The following is a 16,655-nucleotide window of genomic DNA, read 5'->3' as shown; positions in this document are numbered from 1 at the left end:
CTGAGGAGGGTGTGTATATGTGCCATAGCATGCATATGGGCGACCCATTTAGATGACAACCTATGGGAGTTGGCTCTGTCCTTCCACCATAGTGGCACTGGGGATTGAACCTAAATTCAATAATCTGATTCAGATTAACAAGGTGGCAGTAAGCAGCCTTGAGAAAGTGTGTGTGTATGTGTGTGTGTGTCTGTGTGTGTGTGCATGTACCTATTCGTGCATGTGCAGAGGCTAAAGATGGATATTGGATGTCTTTCTCTGTCCCTCTGCACCTTCTGTTTTGAACTAGGGCCTCTCACTGAACCTGAAATGCACTAATTTGATAGACCAGAGGACCAGGTAGTTCTGGGGCTCTGTGTGTCCCAGTGCTGGGATTGTAGGTGTGTTCTGCCAGGCTGGTGTTCTTGAGTGGGTGCTAGAGGTCCTAACTCAGTTCGTCATGCTTTTGCAGCAAGCGTTTCACCCACTGTGACACCCACAGCCATAAACCTTTCAGTTTTAAATAGGCTACACTTAATTCATCCTTCCTGTGGCATGGGATCAAACTGAAGACCTCACACACATTTAACAACATTCAGGCATTGAACTGATAGATTGTACAGAAAACATGATGTAGAGTCTTCTTAAAATAGTTTTATGTTGCAATATAATTCACTTACCACAAAATTTTTCTTTATGAAATATGCAGTTTGTTGGATTTTATATACTCAAAAGGCCAGGCAACCATGACCATGGCTTAATTTTAGGACATTTTCATTGTGAAAATCTTTTAGTCATTAAGAAACTCTCTGACTTCTGCCTCCCCCATAACCACTAATCCATGATCTGTGTGTTTGGATTCACCCAGTCTAGACGTTTAGAGAATCATCCGGTGGGGGACCTTTAAAACTGGCCTTTCCATCTAGCGAATGCTTCATCCATTTTATTGTATGTGTCAGAACTTCATTCCTTTCTATGATGGAATATTATCTTTTTCAAACGTATTTATCAGTGGGTGGGCATTGGATAGTTTCTAGTTTTTGGCTACAGTGAATGCTGCTGCTGTGAATATGTACAAGTTTTTGCACGGATGTGTATTTTAGTTTGTTGTAGGCCTAGAATGGAATTGCTGGTGTATAATCTTATTATTTGCCTAATTACAAGGATAGCATGGGCCTGGCTGGGGCCCAATCATTCATCCAATACAGGTGTTAAAATGAGATTATTCACCACAGAATCTCATTGCTATTCCTCATCATTCCATCCCATTTCTTTCTCTTTTAAATAACCAGGACAAGCAGCTGACAGTGCCCACTGCTCTGTGTCACCCGCTTCTGCTTTTGCGATCGCCACAGCTGCAGCAGGACATGGGAGTCCACCAGGTGAGTCTTGACTAATGGTCTTTGACTGTCCGGGTCTTGATGGAAACCCAGTCATTCACAGTGCTGGGAGATGAACCTGAAGAACCTTCTACTAAAGGAAACAAGTTGGGCACATAAACTAAATGTTGCATGATGTCACTTATGTTTGGAATCTAAGAATGGAATCAGAAAGCAGAATAGAGGGGACAAGGGACAGGGGTAAGGCCTGAGGAGTCTTAGAAGACACCAGGTGCATAGTACAAAGGTTCAGTTACATTGGATGATAATCTCTGGGGAACTACTGTACAGTCTGGTGACCATAGTTAATAATAATAATGATAAAATAATAATAAATTAGTACTAAAGATCCAGAGAGTGTATTTTAAAAGTCCTTATCTCAAAAAGTAAATAATAGAGATATCAATTAGCTTGGTTTTATCACTCCAAAACACACACACTCACACACACATGCACACACACACACACGAATGCAGACACACCACACTCGTGCACACGAACACATACACACACACACACACACAAACACAAGCGGGCACACACATGTCATGCCCTAAAGACATCAAATAAAAATAAGCAGCTAAACAAGCACCATCAGGTGAGTGTCATATGTCTGATCTGTGTCTGAGAGGACATGTCACTATCCCTGTGTTGTTTTATGCTGTTCTTCAGCCTCTGTGCCACATGGCAAAGACATGTTTCCTTTTCACCCCAGAGTCTAAAGCACATGCAAGATGTAGGGGGACATGGAGAGTGGGGAGCCTCAAGCTACCTGGTTGCTCATTTATATTTGCTTCACGATTCCTTCTGAATGGTTGTGCGCTCAGTTTTTGGGGCAAAGAAAATATAATAAAAATGAAACACTAGTGCTTTAATAGGTGAAAATTATGTTTGTTATCTATGTCCTTTCCTTCACAGGCAGAGGACATGATGCTAAACTAAATCTGCAGTTGCTTTATGTAGACCCGTTGCTGTGTCTGTGTGATTTCACCAGTAATTCTAACCAGGATTTGCAGAGCCAGTGTATAACTATGTCATGGGGACAGAACTACTTTATTAACTCTGCCACTGACCATAACGGGCTCTCTTACCAGGGCCTATGAGCCTACCTGTATAAAGTAGCTAGCAGAAAATATCTTTGTGGGTTGGTTCTAAATCGATGAACAGAGAGATACGTTCATTATACAATGTAGATGGAGGGTGGGAGATTATTCTCTGCCTCTCATGTAAATGGAGAGCTTAGAGACTCGCCACCTTCAGTGTTTCAGCATGCATGTCCTAGGATGTGTCAAGGGGTGCTCTTTGTCTCAAATACTCTTTAAACGTCACCAGTCTGTAATGATCAAATCCTGACAAGCCTGCCCAATTTCCATGTGCACTGGAAAAGCCTATTTTGGTTTTATGTTTGCATTTTCACGTTCATTTATTAATGTTTTTAGAACATGGCATTTGCCCTGTCCTTAGAGGAGATTATCTTTTCCTTCCATACCCCGCTCTCTTGGCTTGTCTGAGTCCACCCTTCTCATGCAGAGACTGCAGACCTCACCTCCCCACGCTTGGAATTCACATTGGCTTCTCTTGGAGAATGTGGGAACCTTTCAGGAGATGTTTGTAGCCTTCTGTGGACATGGCTGCATCGTTGGGCCTGCAGCACTCTGCTTCCCCATTTCTTCTCTCTGTTTATCAGGCTGCACTGGCAAAGACCCACATTTACCGCAGGAGTATTATCAGGCCAAGCTTCCTGATTAAACGACCCACATACGCTGTCTTTTCTGTATTTTTCATCAACATTTACCACTATTTCACTCTCCGTACATTTTTCTTGCTTATTATTTACTTCTTCAATAGATATAAAATCACAGAGGCAGGAATTTTTTGTCTATATATGGCAATATCCTCAATAGCTTGAGTAGTATTGTCAATACTACTCAAATGATCAAGGAATGTTCGTTAGCTTCATGAATCCATCCCAGTGACTGGTTCCTCTTATGTGCAATAATTTAGACTCAGTTCACAATCAGAAGACCCTGTAGCTGCCTTACATCCTTGGTGCTGTGCTGTTTTAGGTTGTAGGATGTTGTTATCTTTTCTATCTTTTCTAGGATGGAAGAGTTTGTTTCTCCAGATGTCTGGGGAAATGATCTGTGTCACTATAAGGCAGCCCGGCAAGTGGCTCCCCATGAGAGTCAGCTGTGCTTGGCTTCACTGTTCTGGATACACACCTCTCTGAGCTGAGCATGTGGTTGGTTCCTAAGATGTTGTCTAGTTGGTACTGATGTGGCTGAAGAGTTTTCCTCACTATCTTGACTCATAAATAGGACAACCATCAAGGATCTCCAGCTTCTATTAGACCTAGTCAGAGATGGGTCCAGATTTTGTGGGTGTGCCTGATGGTTATATAACCTGAGAAGACCCAGTCAAGAAAAAGCATTCAGATGTCCAGATAAAAACATTTAAGGCCAGATGTGGTAGCATACGCCTTTGATCCCAGCTCTCAGGATTCAGAAGTAGATGAATCTCTGTGAGTTTCAGAGTATCCTGGTATACATAGAGAGGTCCAGGGCTACACAGTGAGATCCCGTTAAAAACAAAAACAAAAACAAAAACAAAAACAAAAACAAAAACAAAAACAACCTACGAAGACAGATCTTTGATGTACCTTCCAAGGCTTTTAAAATAAAGAGGCCCTGAAGTTTAAGCTTTTTGGCCTTCCCTGTGAATTTGCTTTTCAGTAGACTATGGTTTGAATATGAGTCGGGTCCCCTAAAAATGTGATAAAAGCTTGATCCTCACAGTAGTGCTATTGGGGAGGAGGAGCCTTATGACGGATCCTTAACTAATTGGGAGTGTTCCATCAAAAGGGATTGTGGGGGCCTGCCAGTCCCCCCCCCCATATCATGCTATTTGCTTTTCCAGGCACTACCCATCTGTAACTGTAAAGACAGTTACAGGAAATCCATACTGTGGGCTGGAGGTTGGACTGGTGACCTGCAGTCAGTCCTCACCCATGTTTCTTCTAAATTAATCCAAAGTTAGATGATATAATGAAAAATGGCTATAAACTCAAAACAGGTGGCCCAACATTCAGACTCCTGTGGAAATTAGTTGGATTATCTGACTGCGGAGCCCAGAGAGAATAATGTGTATAATCACTTTCTATAGTGTCAGATTGTTCAGAGTCGGCCTCCCACAGTGCTGGACGCTGTGGTACTGCTTTAACTCTGTATAAGCTTGAGATGTGGGATGCGTGATGGGCTCCTTGTGTGTTGTCACGTGGGCTAGAGTGTTACTTCGAGGCACTTGCTCAAACGTTAGAGCTCTGTATGAAGCACAAATTAAGATGCATACATTTCAGATGGTGCTGATACAGGGAACCTGTGGGTGGAGCTGGGAAATAGTTAAGACATGAACAGAAGTCAAATACAAAGACTACACGCAGCAAGGCACATTGTGTTGCCTATAACAAACCCGAACCGGAAACTGTTATCACATGACCTCAAGTGAAGCATGGAAAGTGGGTTGTTTTTTCTGGGAGTGGCAAGAACGGTCACAGAGGTATTACAATGAGCTCTTGAGTATCTGTGGGCAGATCTGTGCAAGCCAAAGGAAGTTAGTACGTTAGAGGAATGGTTGAGTGCATTTGTAGGGACATTAGTGGCACACACAGTTGCGTCGGAAATAGTGGACCCTTTACTGGCAATTAGCTAGTACTTAGAATGCAGATGGTTTGTATTTTGTTTTCTTATCTGTGTACCCCTGAGGCAGTAGATCTGAGTTTGTGTAACTGGGTTTGGAGAAGTTTTTAAAATTACTAATACCTGGTCCCAGACTGTCCCAGGTGTGAGGTCATTGAACTAATATGTCTGAATCCTTTCCCCATTTAAAATTCTATGATCATATTATTTGTAGTGACGTATAGATAAAAACTTAGCTACTTCTTTCTAAACCTTGGATACAATTCTACTTTATCTGTTGCTTTTCTTACACAGAACACATAGTTGATTTTGATGATATCTGAGTTGGAATTTTAAATTCTCACATTCCTTAATATTTATAATCTGGTAGGTTGCCTAAAGCCCTTCACCAGAAGAAACTGTTCTTAATCTGAAGGTAATACAAGCTGCTGTGTATTTTTTATAACACACTTAATGAACTGTAACTCATAAATGTACAACTCACTTACTTAAAATATATAACCTCAAGGTGGCAATATAGCTCAGTGGGTAGCGGCTGTCACCGCCAAGCCTGATGATCTGAGTTGGATTCCTGGAAAACACATGGTGGAAGAGAACAGACTTCTGAAAGTTGTTCTCAGAGCTCACATGTGTGCTGTGACACTTGCATACGTTTGCCGTCATGTGCACTACCATATGCACACACACAGATGCACATACAAATAATTGTAGTATATCAAATGTGAAAATCAATTAATTTTAGTATATTCTCAGATTGGTGCAGCCATCACTACAATAAATTTCAGAAATTTTCCATCAGTGCTTGTACCCATCAGCAGTCTCTTTCCTGTTTCTATAAATCAATCCATTCTGGACATATAATTCTATAAATTAATCCATTTCTGTTTGGAGATTTCTGTTGGCTATCATTGGGCTCGGTACTACTGTGAATTCAGTGAGCCATTCTCTCTCTCTAGCATTTCTTCCTGATTTCTTCAAGAAGTACCTCCTTTCTGCTTACAGTACCTCCTAACTGATTGCACAGGTGCCTACTTCCCATTAACCTTCCTACCGCATGGACCATAGTTAAATTCCCCGAGTGTGGCCGAGTCTCTTTCTGGGGCTTTCTGCCTGCTATGTACTGTATTATATTCCAAGTTCATAAACAATTTGGTTAAAAGTTTTCAAAGATTTAATGCAGTTAAATGGCTTATGTTGTGGGTCTAATCCAGTGTGACTAGTGCTTTAAAAGATAAGGTGTTTAGGACCTAAACATACCCAGAGAGTTGACCCCATGATGCCAAAGCAAAGTGGTGGCCCCTTAGATAGAAGTCAAGGTAAGTATCTCAGATGCACCTAAACCTAGCAATAAGACATGTTTGACATCTGATTTCCAGAACTGTAAGAAAGTTATTTCCTTTTGTTTACATTGCACCCTTAGGTATTTTATTACAGCAGCCTGAGCAAACTAATGTGACCCCTCAAACTGTCTTTTAGTAAACCTTGTAATTTCTCATTGACAGAGAGGATAGTGATAAAGGTATCCTAGCGTGGGGGTTTGTGTTACTGAGGTTGCAACTCAGTTTGTGTTTGGAGTATCCTGTACTTAGAGAGAACACAGGCTTCAGTTTCTTCTTTGTGTTTGCCCTCTTGGCTGCAGTCTTCCCTGTGTCTTACAGCCCTCCTACCATGACCCACAGCCACCAACAAGATCTCTTGTGATGTGAGGTGAGATGCTGGAGAGGAGGCTTCTGTGCCTCCCAGTAGAAAGTAGGGCTTTAAGGACTCAGTCTTAGAGTTGTGGTTTCTCTGCAGAACAGCTTCATCCCTGCCTGCCCCATACTTCCATGGCAGCAGCCTTTCCTCCCGTAGACTCCTGATCCCTGTGGATTTCCCTTTCCCTGGAGGTAAAACAGAAAGCACCAGAACAGGAAGAGTGGCTTCCTGAAGATGATGAGTCTCTGGCATGTCTTTTTCCTTTAAAAGAATGCCTTTGTTAAGTAAAGGTGCTGGGCAGATTCCAAGTTGCTCCTCTCCTCTCCCTACAAGAACCATGAAGAGATCTTGCTCCTGTCTCTACTGTGAAGACACAAGGGGTTCCCGGAAGTAAATTCCACAAAAGTATGGGGTTCACCTCACAGTGTGACCTTCAGTCTCCTCAAGTTCATTTCTGAGTCATTCTCATACTCCAGTCAGAAGCAAAATGACCACTCAGTGCTACCACTAAATGATTCTAGCGGCCTGCTCGATCTTGGACTACCTCTCTAGATACATCTTCTCTTCAGACTTGGGGCAGCCATTTGTCCTACAGCTTAGTCTTCTGGTGTGTATGAGAAACATTTCTTAGTGTTAGTCTGTCCAGCTTTTTCTTGTGGTAAGCACAAATGTGATAAATTCCAAGATAATTACATGTTGGAGCTGAAACTTCAGCTTTTATGTGTTGGGATTTTTTTCCATAGCATTTTTCATGTTTATTTCCATGAATTAGTTTATCTATTCATTTTACATCCTCATCACAGTCCTCTCCACCCCTGACTCCAGTCTCCCTCACACGGTCCCTCCCTCCATTTCTCTCCCTTTTACGTCTGAGAAGGGGGAGGCTCCCCTGGGTACCAACCTACCCACCCTGGCACCTCACTGCAGGACTGGCTGCATTTCCTCCCACAGAGGTCAGACAAGGCATCCCAGTTAGGGAAACAGAATCCACAGGCAGGCAACAGAGTCAGGGGCAGGCCCTGCTCCAGTTGCTGGGGGACCCGCATGAAGACCAAGTGGCACATCTGCTACATATGTGGGGTGGGGCCTAGGTCTAGCCTGTGTATATGGGATGTTTATACTGAGTCTACTGATTCTAAGAATCAATCTTAGGAGAAGTACCTATTTCAATAATATTCAGTCTTTCAGTCCACAAATTTGGAATAACTTCATTCATTTATATCTTCTTTCATTTACTGGTTTATGAGTTAGTTACAATATATATATATATATATATATATATATATATATATATATATTCTTTAGGATTTTTCACATATCAGTTCATCCATGAGGAATATAACAGTTTTAGTTCTTCCAGTGTAATAATCTACATGGCTTCTAATTATTTTCTTCCTTTATTGCATTTGCTGGAACCAACAATAACTTTTTTATTTTGTTTGTTTGTTTCTTTGTGTGTTTGATTTCTAAAGCAGGACTGGCACAGCTAACATTAATCATCAACTTGACACGACCTAGAAAAAAAGAGTATCAATTCAGTAGTTGTCTTTATCAGGTTGCTCTGTGGGCGTGTCAGTGAGGGATTGTCTTGATTGTTGATGTTGGAGGACTCAGATCCCTGTGAACAGTGTCAGTCCCTGGTAGCTAGTCCTAAACAATAAAGGAAGCTAGCTGAGCATGCGTGAAATGAGTCAGAGAGAAGACCAGCAAGGAGAGTTCCTTCACAGGGTCCTGCCTGGAGTGCATGTCATGATTTTCTTCAAGGATGGACTTATTCCAGCTTGTACGCCAAAATAATAAACGTACCCACCAGTTAAGTTGCTTTTGCTTAGAGTGGTTTTATGACAGAATCAGAAAGGAAACCAGAACATGGACCTTCCTATATTGTTGGGACGCAAGCACCTGAACTCCAATGATCTTCCCACCTTAGCCTTTCAAGCAACTGGGACTAACATGCAAGCAAGCATGGATGGTTTCAGCTTCTGCTTAAACTGCAAAGGCTCCTTCAAGTCTTCACTGGATGTGGGAGTGGGCCAGGAGTGGTGGTATAGAAGATGCTTACGTTTTTACAGTGATGGTATAAACATAACTGGTCAACGAGATCCACCCAACAAAATCATACCCCAAAGACGTATTTATGTCCCCTTAGCATTCACACCAGATCACTAACGTTAGCACAGGCCTGCTATTCATTGCAAAGTTTGAACTGAAGGCATCTAGCAGGCCTTCCTTGTCATTTATGCTTCTTTGTGTGCCTAGTGATGGCTTTAGAATGTCTCTTTGTTTTCTGCTAGAGTATTCTTATTTAGGACATATTTTCTATTTTCTTCTCAAATGTTTAAGAATTCTTCATTTCATCAAAGACAGCAGGTTGAAATTTAGGGGATAAGAGATTAGATTCTTTAAAGTGTCGTTATAAAGAGAAACATTATCACTGCTATTAATGGAAAACACAGAGCATTAGCAAACCAAGCTTAAATGAATCGTGATCTCAAGTCGTATTTTTAGATAAACACATACATATACACTCTCCTAGCATCAGAATTGTGGAATTGGAAGCTGTTTCTTTAACTGGTATGAGCATAACCCTGAGCCCGCAGACCAGCTAAGAATGCTCATGGAAGCTGGCCCTTGCATTCTCTTCTTGGAAAGGGGGTCACAGGACAAGCTTGACCACACATAGTACCCATTGCTGCTGATCATTTGTCTTCTCTGCACCTCCCAAGCAGACTGCATCCTAACTACAGAAGCCTGGCCAGGCTCTTCCCTGGCTGAGATGCATTGCCAAGTGCTCTTTCTGTGTGTAGACATTTCCCATGCTTTATGTAGATGATTCTTTCTGATGCTGCTCCAAAAGGCTAAAAAGCAAGTTGACTATGCCTCACAGTGTTGATTGCTGTTTGATTCCATCTGTTTAGGACCAGGAAGGTAGCCTAACCAGGGGATAGGAAGCTGAAACACATTTACAGGGGCAGCCACAGCTCAGCTCCTGCTGTGCTCTGTTCTAATAGGAAGGAAACTTCACAGATGTCAGACCTGTTTCTCTCTTTGTTTTCGTTTTTAAAGAAAAGCCAGAAATCTGCATATTTTTGAGAAATCTTCTGGGTTTTGTAGACATTGAAAATGAATGCATACTCTATATACACAGCTCTGTGGGCCATACTTGGCTGTAGGCCATTAGTGGTTGACCTTGGGTTTACTATAATCACTTACAGCTGGAGTTGGGGATGGTTGGAGCTTCGCTTTGTTGAGATACCCTCAGTTCTTCTTAGTAGATTCCCGACTCTCTTTATCAGACCCACCCCCCAGCTTTTGCGTGCCTTTTGCCGGCCTGTCTCCAGGGAGTTATCCCCACTTCTCATCTGTGCTTGACAGCTTTTGTTTTCAGAGGGCAACAACCCACGCTCAGAGATTTGAGAGATGTGTCATTGTCAGCTGTACCATGGGCATATGATGCTGAAGTCTGAGACGTGGCAAAGTGCTGTGCCCAGGCTCTCAGTGGCTGAGACAGAGATTCACACATATGACCTAATCGCTGTCTCCTTGCCTTGATATTGCCACTAATTCCTTATTAACTGCAAAAGAGCCGGAGCTCAAGAAACCTGGGATGTGTGACTTATATCCACTTTCACGGCTGTGCCTGTGCACAACATGCTCACCTTCTGAACTCTCGTCTCTGCAGGTTCCTGAGTTATACAGTGGGAGATTCAGCAGTGTGGGAAAGGGGGAGAGCAGAGGGGGTGGGAGAAGGAGAGGAAGAGGAAGAGAGAGGAGCTCAGGAGAAATTAGCAATCAAGGGGCTGACCTTTAGCTGGTCAGAAGTTGGTCTGATCTTATACAAGCAGAAACCAGGGCCTTGTTCCAATGAAAGTCAGAGGGAGCTTTTTTGCCTGTGTTGAGAATAGGATTGCATTTACAGTAAGATATTAATTTCTGTCAATTAACTTAATGCCACACTTTTACCCTGACATGTTTTCAGGATCTGTGAGAACATCCAGCCTTTTAAAATAGCTTATATGTACCAATAAAGCTGCAGGAAAGGCAAAGAATCTGGTCCTTTGCCAATGTTTGTATTTCAAGCTAAAATTGAAACTGCTGGCAGGAGTCACATGTTGATTTTCTATTTCAAACTCAGAGGCTGAACATCATGTAGATATTTTACTGTAGCACATCCCAGTGCAGCTTGTCTAGAGTGGGAAAAGCACAGCTCAGGCTTCCAACTACACCTGCCTCCTGTGCTTCTGAGAAGCCTCCTAGAGGCAAGGACTTCGAAAAGGAGAGATGTTGCTCGAAATGTGGAGGAGGCATGAAAGCAGAGAGGCAGGAATCACCGCATACCTGCCTGCCTCTCCTGGTTCTCCTGCTGCTGGTTGGTCAGGCCATAGCAGGAAGCGGGCTGAGCGTCTAACCCAGTAAGAAGTGTAAGGACGGATGCTAGCCAAACACAGTGTTCCTTATGTAGAGGATCTCACCATCTCATTTCCTGACAAAGACCAACCTTTGTCCTAGTTCATATACATCTTTCCTCTCACTGTATCCTGCATTTCCCCTTTGTATATTCTTACTCTGTAGGATTCAGCACCTTTTATGGCGGTGTGTTCTCTAGCTACAACTGGTTACCCCATTTGTAAAGCAAAATGCGAAGTGAAAAGGCCTTTTATTTTCCCTTATTTAAGACTTCCATTTTTATTATTTTGATATTTTGTGGAACACATTTTGATCATAGTCACCATTTCACCCTTCTTCCTCCAGATTCACCCCACCCCCACCTGCCCAACCTCATGCTCACTTCCATTTTTTTTTTAAACCCATCCTGTACAGTCAGTGCGGCCCATATACTTTTGAGTGTGTGGCCTTCCACTGGAGCACGGCCAAACCACCAGGAGACTTCACCCTTAAACAAAATGATGCTCCCCCTTCCAGCAGCTGTCAAGTGCCAATAGCTCTTCAGCTAGGGTTAGGACTTCATACATACCTCCTCTCTCCATGCTGGGATTTTTGTTTGTTTTTTATTTATTAATTGAGTTGTTTATTTACTTTACATCCAAATCACAACTTCCTACCCCTCCTCTCCTCCCAGTCCTACCCTCTCACCTCCCTTAATCCCATCCACTCCTCCTTCCCTTCTCTTCAGAAGAGGGGAGGCCTCCCATGGATATCAACAAGCCTTGGCATATCAACTTGCAGAAAAACTAGGTGCATCTTCTCATATTGAGGCTAGATAAGGCAGCTCATTAAGGGGAAAGAGATCCAAAGGCAGGCAGTGTAGACAGAGAAAGCCCCTGGTCCTGCTTTAGGAGTCTCATGGGAAGATCCAGCTGCAAACTGTTATATATGTCCAGGAGGCCTAGGTCCATCCCACGCATGCTCCAGGTTGGCAGTTCAGTCCCTATGAGACCCTACAGGCCCAGGTTAGTTGATTCTGTAGGTTTTCTTGTGGTTTCCTTGACTCTTTGGGCTCCTTCAATATATCCTACCCCTCTTCCACAGGATTCTCCAAGCTCCACTTAATGTTTGGCTGTGGGTCTCTGCATCAGTTTCCATCAGTTACTGGGTGAAGCCTTTCTGATGACAGTTGTGCTAGGTTCCTGTCTCCAAGTATACAGAATATGATTAGTAGTGTCAGGGCTGGGCTCCCTCTCACACCATGGGTCTCAAGCTGTCATTGGATTGCCCTTCCCACAAATTCTGCTCCATCTTTTACCCCTGGATATCTTGTAGCTAGGACAAATAGTGGGTCTATGGTTCAGGCTGCTTATGCTAGGAGTCTTAGCTAAGTTCACCCTCATGGATTCTTGGGAGATTCCATTGTCTTGGGTTCCTGGCTCATCCCAGAGATGCCCCCTCCCCAATCCAGTTGTCTCTCCTAGTACTCTCTCCTTCAGTCCTCCTCCACCTCATACCTCCAATTGCCATCCCCACCCAGTCCCCTCCATCCATCCCCAGTGTCTAATCTATTTCCCCTTCTCAGTGATATTCAAGCACCCCCACACACACCTTGGGCCTTTCTTGTTACTTAGCTTCTTTGGGTCTGTGGATTGTAGCATGGTTATCCTGTACTTTGTGACTAATATCTACTTATAAGTGAGTACATATACCATGTTTGTCTTTCTGGGTCTGAGTAATCTCACTCAGAATGACACTTTCTGTTCTATTCATTTGCCTGAATATTTCTTGATGTCATTGTTTTTAATAGCTGAGTAATATCCCATTGTGAAATGTACCGCATTTGCTTTATCTATTCTTCAGTTGATGGACATCTAGATTGTTTCCAGTTTCTGGCTGTTATAAATAAATCTACTATAAACATTGTTGAGCAAATGTCCTTGAGTTATGATGGAGCATCTTTTGGGTATATAGTGTATTCAGGAGTGACATACCTGGATCTTGAGGTAGAACTACTTTGAATTTTCTGAGAAACTGCCAAATTTATTTCCAAAGTGCTTGTGCAAATTTGTATTCCTGGCAGCAATGGAAAGGTGTTCCCCTTGCTCCACAAACTCTCCAGCATGTGCTGTCCCTTGAGGTTTTTTTTTTTTTTATCTTGGCCATTTTGATAGGTGTAAGATGGAATCTCATAATTGCTTGACTTGCATTACCCTGACAACTAAGGACGTTGAACATTTCTCTAAGCGCTCCTTAGCTATTAGGGATTCCTCTGTCAAGAATTCTGTTTAGATCTGTACTCCATTTTTAATTATTTTGTTTGTTGATGTCTTAATTCTTGAGTTCTTTATATATTTTGGATATCAGCCCTCTACTGGATGTGTGGTTGATATAGGAGGGCAAAAGATTTTTTTTTTTTGAGTTAAATTTATATCCAGCTATTTTGCTGAAGGTATTTAGCAGCTGTAGTAGTTCCTGGTAGAATTTTTGGGGTTGCTTTTGTATACTATCAGATCATCCGCAAAGAGTGATACCTTGACTTCTTCCTTTTAAATTTATATCCTCTTGATCTCCTTTAGTTGTTTTATTGCTCTGGCTAGAACTTCAAGTACTATATTGAATAGATATGGAGAGAGTGGACAACCTTGTCTTGTCCTTGATTTTTAGTAAAATTGCTTTAAGTTTCTATCCATTTAATTTGATATTGGCTATCTGCTTGCTGTATGTTGCCTTTACTGTGTTTAGATATGTTCTTATATTCCTAATCTCTCTAAGACATTTTTCATAAAACAGTGCTGGATTTTGTCAAAGAATTTTTTAGCCTCTAATGAGACGATCATGTGTTTTTTTTTCTTTCAGTTTGTTTTTATGGTGGATTTCATTGTTGGATTTTCATATATTGACCCATCCCTCCATCTCTGGTATGAAGTCCACTTGATCATGGTGGATGATGTTTTTGATGTGTCCTTGGATTCAGTTTGCAAGTGTTTTATTGAGTATTTTTGTATCAATGTTCATAAGGAAAATTGGTCTGAAATTTTCTTTCTTGGTGGAGTTTTTGTGTGGTTTAGGTATCAGGGTAACTGTGGCCTCATAAAATTACTTTGGCAGTGTACCTTCTGTCTCTATTTTATGGAATAATTTAAGGAGTACTGGTATTAGCTCTTCTTTGAAAGTCAGGTAGAATTCTTCACTAAAACCATCTGGACCTGGGTTTACTGAGGGGAAGGTGTTAATGACTGCTTCTATTTCCTTAGGGGTTATAGGCCTATTTAGATTTTTTACCTGATCTAATTTAACTTTGGTATTTGGTATTTGTCTAGAAAATCATCTGTTTCATTTAGATTTTCTGATTTAGTGGTGTAAAGGTTTGTGAAATAAGACCAAATGATCGTTGAATTTCTTTGATGTCTGTTGTTATGTCCCCCTTTTATTTATGATTTTGTTAATTTGGATATTCTCCCTCTGCCCATTAATTAGTTTGGCTAAATATTTATCTATCTTGTTGATTTTCTCAAAAGAAAGAAGAAACAGCTCTTCATTTTGCTGATTCTTTGTATTGTTCTTTTTGTTGCTAACTTTGATTTCAGCCCTGATTTTGATTATTTCCTTCCATTTACTCCTCTTGGTTGTGTTTGCTTCTTTTTGTTCTAAAGCTCGCAGATGTGCTGTTAAGTTGCTAGTGTGAGATCTCACTAATTTATTTGTGAAGTTAATTTGTGCTATGAACTTTCCTCTTATCACTGCTTTCCTTGTGTCCTATAAGGTTGAGTATGTTGTGCATTCACTTTCATTGAATTCTAGAAAGACTTTCATTTCTTTCTTTACGTCTTTTTGACCAAGTGCTATTTGAGTAGGGAGTTGTTCAGTTTCCATGGGTTTGTAGGCTTTCTATTTTCTTTTATGGTTGAAGTCCAGCTTTAATCTATGGTGGTCTGATAAGATACAGGGGCTATTTCAACTTTCTTGTACCTGTTGAGACTTGCTTTATGTCTGAGAATATGGTCAACTTTGGAGAAGGTTCTGTGAGGTGCTGAGAAAAAGGTATATTCTTTTGTGTTTAGATGAAATGTTCTGTAGAGATCTGTTTGTCCATTTGATTCATAACATCTGTTAGTTTCATATTATTCTGTTTAGTTTCTGTCTCAATGACCCATACATTGATGAGAATGGAGTGTTGAAGTCTTGCACTATTAGTGTGTAGGGCTCAACATGTGATTTAAGTTTTAGTAATGTTTCTATCATGAATGCAGGTGCCCTTGCATTTGGAACATAGATATTCAGAATTGAGACATCATCTTGGTGGATTTTTCCTTTGATGAATATGAAGTTTCCTCCATATCTTTTGATTAATTTTGGTTGGAAATTTATTTTAATAGACATTAGAATGGCTATTTCATGCCTGCTGACAGGAGCCTGATATAGCTGTCTCCTGAGAGGCTCTGGCAGAGCCTGGCAAATACAGAGGCAGACGCTTGCAACCAACCACTGAACTGAGCATGGGGTCCCCAATGGGGTCCCCAATGGAGGAGTTAGAGAAAGGACTGAAGGAACTGAAGGGGTTTGCAACTCAATAGGAAGAACAATAATATCAACCAACCCAGATCCTCCAGAGCTTCCAGGTACTAAACCACCAACCAAGGAGTACACATGGAGGGGCCCATGGCTCCAGTCGCATATGTAGCAGAGTATGGCCTTGTTGGGCATCAATGGGAGGAGTGGCCCTTGGTCCTGTGAAGGCTTGATGCCCCAGTGTAGGAGAATTCGAGGAGGGGGAGGTGGGAGTTGGTCCATGGGTGGGGGAACACCCTCATAGAAGCAGGAGAGAGGGATAAGAGAGGAGTCTTACAGGGGGGACTGAGAAAGGGGTAATATTTGAAATGTAAATAAAGAAAATATCTAAAAATGGGGGGGGGGGCATGGGACACAATAGAATATGTGAAAAAAAAAAAAGAAAAAGGAATGGCTACTTCAGCTTGTGCCTTGGGTCTGTTTGCTTGGAAAACTTTTTTCCAGCCTTTTACTCTGAGGTAATTTCTATCTTTTTTTCACTAAGGTGTGTTTCTTATATGCAGCAAAATGACAGATCCTGTTTTCACATCCAATCTGATGGTCTGTGTCTTTTTATTGGGTAATTGAATCCATTGATACTGAAAGATATTAGTGACCAATTATTGTCCATTCTTGTTATTTTGATGGTGGTGGTGGTGGTGTGTGTGTGTGTGCGTGCGTGCGTGCGTGTGTGAGTGTGTGTAAAATTATTTATTTCCATGTTTTCTTGGGTGTAGTTAACCTCCTTAGGTTGGAGTTTTTCTTCTAGTATCTTCTGTAGGACTGGATTTGTAGATATATATTTTTTAAATCTGGTTTTATCATGGAATATCTTGTTTTCTCCATCTATAGTGATTGAAATTTTGCTTAGTATAGTAGTCTGGGCTGGCATCTGTGGTCTCTTATCGACGGCAAGATATCTTCCCAGGTCCTTTGGCTGTTTAAGTCTTTGCTGAGAAGTTGGGTGTAA

General features: G+C 41.6%; 1 protein-coding gene across 2 annotated transcripts in view; it reads left to right on the top strand.

The window, feature by feature from the left end:
* Rasgrf2 (Ras protein specific guanine nucleotide releasing factor 2) overlaps positions 1–16,655 on the top strand; it is a 221,661-nt gene that overhangs the window by 138,725 nt on the left and 66,281 nt on the right. For both annotated transcript variants that reach the window (XM_028760160.1, XM_028760159.1), the window contains exon 17: positions 1,272–1,361. In XM_028760160.1, coding sequence (XP_028615993.1) covers positions 1,272–1,361 — 90 coding nt within the window. The remainder of the gene's footprint in view (positions 1–1,271; positions 1,362–16,655) is intronic.

Source organism: Grammomys surdaster, unplaced genomic scaffold, assembly GCF_004785775.1.
Source record: "Grammomys surdaster isolate TR1022 unplaced genomic scaffold, NIH_TR_1.0 126391, whole genome shotgun sequence".
Lineage (NCBI taxonomy): Eukaryota > Metazoa > Chordata > Mammalia > Rodentia > Muridae > Grammomys > Grammomys surdaster.
This window is presented reverse-complemented; position numbering and strand designations above follow the sequence as displayed.